Source organism: Lucilia sericata, unplaced genomic scaffold, assembly GCF_015586225.1.
Source record: "Lucilia sericata isolate MDLA Ls3-8-SP2 unplaced genomic scaffold, ASM1558622v1 Contig000583F_arrow, whole genome shotgun sequence".
Taxonomy (NCBI): Eukaryota; Metazoa; Arthropoda; class Insecta; order Diptera; family Calliphoridae; genus Lucilia; species Lucilia sericata.
This window is the reverse complement of record NW_023994590.1, coordinates 43,873-49,618: the sequence shown is the minus strand read 5'-3', so window position 1 is coordinate 49,618 and position 5,746 is coordinate 43,873. Positions and strand designations below refer to the sequence as shown.

At 33.5% G+C, this 5,746-nt stretch overlaps 1 protein-coding gene across 1 annotated transcript; it reads left to right on the top strand.

Moving 5' to 3' along the window:
* Window positions 1-385: 385 nt before the first annotated feature.
* On the top strand, window positions 386-1,657 carry LOC119606424 (retinol dehydrogenase 12-like). The gene is made up of 2 exons (XM_037959937.1): window positions 386-466; window positions 525-1,657. The coding sequence occupies exons 1-2, from the start codon at window positions 453-455 to the stop codon at window positions 1,528-1,530; spliced, it is 1,020 nt and encodes a 339-aa protein (XP_037815865.1). The 5' UTR covers window positions 386-452; the 3' UTR covers window positions 1,531-1,657.
* Window positions 1,658-5,746: the final 4,089 nt, after the last annotated feature.

The following is a 5,746-nucleotide window of genomic DNA, read 5'->3' as shown; positions in this document are numbered from 1 at the left end:
TTAACTATAAAGCAATAGTTAGTAGTTAATAATTCATATATACGAAATTAAATATTCTATAGACGTTTTACATGCATTCATTACGAACTTATACTGGTTTTTAGTAAAACAGTGGGGAACAAAAAAGAGGCAGCATAGTTAAAACAATTTTTTGGTGGTTTGGGGTTAAGTAGTTGGAATTTGTTAGAGGAACTTACGACAGACACTGTATTATTTTTAATAATTTTAGTTTTATGTTTAAATTTGTTGTTTATATTTTGCCCTTTAGTGTGATTTTCCAATCATGCTGAATTGAAAAAAATTACTTATTAATTCTCTTATGGGACCATTAAAGCTTTAAAATAATTACCGATTTAGTATTTGCAAACAATCCAAAGAAAAAAACTTTAATTGTAAACAGTTTAAAACATGTCATCGACGAGAAAACATCTAAGTTTATTGAAAATTTTAAAATGGAATTAATTAAGTGAGTGTCTGTTGATTTTTTATAAAATTTTTTAAAAAATAACTTCAAAATTCTTTAGATTAAAGTCTTCCAATAATACCGAAAACAAAGATATCTCCCATTATAATCACATCAGAGAGCAATTATGGTTTTGGGTTTTCGGTATCATAGCTCTTTTAGCTATTCTCTGGATTATGCTGTATTTCCTAAGGAAATATATACAAGGTCCCCGTTATCAAAAACACAATCGCCTGGAAGGTAAAGTGGTCATAATTACCGGTTGTAATCGGGGCATAGGCAAAGAGACTGCCTTGGAAATGGCCCGACGTGGAGCTAAAGTTTATATGGCTTGTCGGAATTATGAGAAATGTGAAGAGGCCCGTTTGGATATTATAAAACAAACTAGGAATCAACAGGTGTTTAACAGAACTTTGGATCTCTCTTCCCTGGAATCGGTTAAACAATTCGTGGAACAATTTCTAAAAGAGGAACACAACCTGCATATATTAATCAATAATGCTGCCATAATAACAAAAAAACGACAACTCTCCTCTGATGGCTATGAACTGCAATTGGCCACCAATCATTTGGGTCATTTTCTGCTCACCAATCTGCTGCTGGATACTTTAAAAAACTCCGCTCCCAGTAGGATTATTACCATTTCCTCAAATGCTCATATATTAGCTCTACTCAATAAACAAGATTTACAAAGTGAAAAATCATTCATATGGTTCAAGGCCTTTCTGCAAAGTAAGTTTTGTAATACTCTCTTCACCCTCAAACTAGCAGAACTATTGCAAGATACTTCGGTAACCGCCAATTGTCTCTATCCCGGTTTGGTTTTAACCGATTTACTGTACGAAAATACCTGGTGTTTGTTTCATCCTCTGTTAAAGTTTTTTGCTAAAAGTATTAAATCGGGTGCTCAGACCGCTATATATTTAGCTTTGGATCCCGAGCTAGAGGATAAATCTGGAGGATTTTATGTTGATATGAAACAGGCCTATATGCCGCCTTGGGTAAGAGATTCTCATTTGGCTCACTGGCTGTGGCAAGAGAGTTTAAAGATGGTGGGTTTGGAATAGCTGTAGAGGGAGAAACAGAAAATAAAATATTTGTTTGAATTAAGGCTACTCACAGTTTGTGCTGAAATAACAGTATTTTTTGTGTATGATATTATAAAACCAAAAAATTTATTTAAATAAAAAATATTTAAAAAAATTAAAAAAAAAATAAAAAATTTAAAAAATACCAAAAATATATATACTTTATAGTCAGGACTCTAGTCCAGTCCATAGTCAGGGGTGCAGATAAGTCTATAATAAGGACGGCTATAGACTACTTTATAGTCTGGACTATAGACTGCTCTATAGTCTGGACTATAGACTGCTCTATAGTCTGGACTATAGGCTACTCTATAGTCTGAACTACAGACTAATCTATAGTCTGGACTATAGACTAATCTATAGTCTGAACTGTAGACAAATCTATAGTCCGGACTATAGATTAATCTATATCATCGTTAAGATCCTTTAGTCTGAAATAAAGACAACTTAGTGTCTGCACTTCAGACCACTCTAGTCTGGACTATGGACTAATCTATAGTCTGGACTACAGACAACACTATAGTCTGGGATACAGACTACTCTCTAGTCTGGATTACAGACCACTCTATAGTATGGACTACAGACAACACTATAGTCTAGACTATAGACTACTCTATAGTCTGGACTACAAACTACTCTATAGAATGGACTATAGACTACTAGTCTGGAATAAAGGCTACTCTATAGTCTGGACTATAGACTACTCTATAGTCTGTACTATAGACTACTCTATAGTCTAGACTATATACTACTCTATAGTCTAGACTATATACTACTCTATAATCTAGAATTGAGACTATTCTATAGTCTCGATTATATACTACTCTTAATCTGGACTGGATCTAGACTATTCTATAGTGTGAACTACAGATAATTGTGTAGTGTGGACAATATAAGACTCCATAATCTGGACTATAAACTACTCTATAGTCTGGACCAATATCTGGAGTAAAGTACATAGTCTAGTCTATAATATATTCTATATTATAGATTATAGTCTAGTGTATAATCTAGTCTTTAGAGTAGACTGTAGACTAGACTATAGTCTATTGTAGGCTAGACTACAGACTGGACTATAGACTAGTCTATAGTGTGGACTATAGACTAGTCTATAGTGTGGACTATAGACTAGTCTATAGTGTGGACTATAGACTACTCTCTAATCTGGACTATAGACTACTCTATAGTCTTGGCTATAGTATTGGCTATAGACTACTCTATAGTCTTGGCTATAGACTACTCTATAGTCTGAACTATAGACTACTCTATAGTCTAGTCATAGTCTGTAGTCTAGTCATAGTCTATAGTCTAGTCTATAGTCTAGTCTATAGTCTAGTCTATAGTCTAGTCTATAGTCTAGTCTATAGTCTAGTCTATAGTCTAGTCTATAGTCTAGTCTATAGTCTAGTCTATAGTCTAGTCTATAGTCTAGTCTATAGTCTAGTCAATAGTCTAGTCTATAGTCTAGTCATAGTCTAGTCTATAGTCTAGTCTATAGTCTAGTCTATAGTCTAGTCTATAGTCTAGTCTATAGTCTAGTCTATAGTCTAGTCTATAGTCTAGTCTATAGTCTAGTCTATAGTCTAGTCTATAGTCTAGTCTATAGTCTAGTCTATAGTCTAGTCTATAGTCTAGTCTATAGTCTAGTCTATAGTCTAGTCTATAGTCTAGTCTATAGTCTAGTCTATAGTCTAGTCTATAGTCTAGTCAATAGTCTAGTCTATAGTCTAGTCATAGTCTAGTCTATAGTCTAGTCTATAGTCTAGTCTATAGTCTAGTCTATAGTCTAGTCTATAGTCTAGTCTATAGTCTAGTCTATAGTCTAGTCTATAGTCTAGTCCATAGTCTAGTCTATAGTCTAGTCTATAGTCTAGTCTATAGTCTAGTCTATAGTCTAGTCTATAGTCTAGTCTATAGTCTAGTCTATAGTCTAGTCTATAGTCTAGTCAATAGTCTAGTCTATAGTCTAGTCATAGTCTAGTCTATAGTCTAGTCTATAGTCTAGTCTATAGTCTAGTCTATAGTCTAGTCTATAGTCTAGTCTATAGTCTAGTCTATAGTCTAGTCTATAGTCTAGTCTATAGTCTAGTCTATAGTCTAGTCTATAGTCTAGTCTATAGTCTAGTCTATAGTCTAGTCTATAGTCTAGTCTATAGTCTAGTCTATAGTCTAGTCTATAGTCTAGTCTATAGTCTAGTCTATAGTCTAGTCTATAGTCTAGTCTATAGTCTAGTCTATAGTCTAGTCTATAGTCTAGTCTATAGTCTAGTCTATAGTCTAGTCTATAGTCTAGTCAATAGTCTAGTCTATAGTCTAGTCATAGTCTAGTCTATAGTCTAGTCTATAGTCTAGTCTATAGTCTAGTCTATAGTCTAGTCTATAGTCTAGTCTATAGTCTAGTCTATAGTCTAGTCTATAGTCTAGTCTATAGTCTAGTCTATAGTCTAGTCTATAGTCTAGTCTATAGTCTAGTCTATAGTCTAGTCTATGGTCTAGTCTATACTCTAGTCTATAGTCTAGTCTATAGTCTAGTCTATAGTCTAGTCTATAGTCTAGTCTATAGTCTAGTCTATAGTCTAGTCTATAGTCTAGTCTATAGTCTAGTCTATAGTCTAGTCTATAGTCTAGTCTATAGTCTAGTCTATAGTCTAGTCTATAGTCTAGTCTATAGTCTAGTCTATAGTCTAGTCTATAGTCTAGTCTATAGTCCTAGTCTATAGTCTAGTCTATAGTCTAGTCTATAGTCTAGTCTATAGTCTAGTCTATAGTCTAGTCTATAGTCTAGTCTATAGTCTAGTCTATAGTCTAGTCTATAGTCTAGTCTATAGTCTAGTCTATAGTCTAGTCTATAGTCTAGTCTATAGTCTAGTCCTATAGTCTAGTCTATAGTCTAGTTCTATAGTCTAGCCTATAGTTCTAGTCATATAGTCTAGTCTATAGTCTAGTCTATAGTCTAGTCCTAGTCTTAGTCTAGTCTAGTCTATAGTCTAGTCTATAGTCTATGTCTATAGTCTAGTCTATAGTCTAGTCTATAGTCTAGTCTATATATATATATATATATATATATATATATATATATAAAATATTATATATTCTATATTATAGACTATAGTCTAGTGTATAATCTAGTCTATAGAGTAGACTGTAGACTAGACTATAGTCTATTATAGACTAGACTACAGACTGGACTACTCTCTAATCTGGACTATAGACTACTCTATAGTCTGGACTACAGAATACTCTATAGACTGGACTACAGACAGGAATATAGACTACTATATAGTCTTATCTATAGCCTACTCTATAGTCTTGGCTATAGACTACTCTATAGTCTGGACTATAGACTACTCTATAGTCTGGACTATAGACTACGCTATAGTCTAAACTATAGACTACTCTACAGTCTGGACTATAGACTACTTTATAGTCTGTACTGTAGTCTAGTCTATAGTCTACGCTATAGTCTAGTCTATAGTCTAGTCATAGTCTATAGTCTGGTCATAGTCTGTAGTCAAGTCTATAGTCTAGTCTATAGTCTAGTCATAGTCTATAGTCTAGCCATAGTCTATAGTCTAGTCTATGGCTAGACTATAGACTATGACTAGACTATAGACTAGACTATAGACTTGACTACAGACTATGACCAGACTATAGACTATGACTAGACTATAGACTAGACTATAGCGTAGACTATAGATATATATAGTCTGTAGTCAAGTCTATAGTCTAGTCATAGTCTGTAGTCAAGTCTATAGTCTAGTCATAGTCTAGTTTATAGTCTAGTCTATAGTCTAGTCCATAGTCTAGTCTATAGTCTAGTCTATAGTCTAGTCTATAGTCCAGTCTATAGTGTAGTCTATAGTCTAGTCTATAGTCCAGTTTATAGTCTAGTTTATAGTCTAGTCTATAGTCTAGTCTATAGTCTAGTCTATAGTCTAGTCTATAGTCTAGTCTATAGTCTAGTCTATAGTCTAGTCTATAGTCTAGTCTAAAGTCTAGTCTATAGTCTAGTCTATAGTCTAGTCTATAGTCTAGTCTATAGTCTAGTCTATAGTCTAGTCTATAGTCTAGTCTATAGTCTAGTCTATAGTCTAGTCTATAGTCTAGTCTATAGTCTAGTCTATAGTCTAGTCTACAGTCTAGTCTATAGTCTAGTCTATAGTCTATTCTATAGTGTAGTCTATAGTCTAGTCTA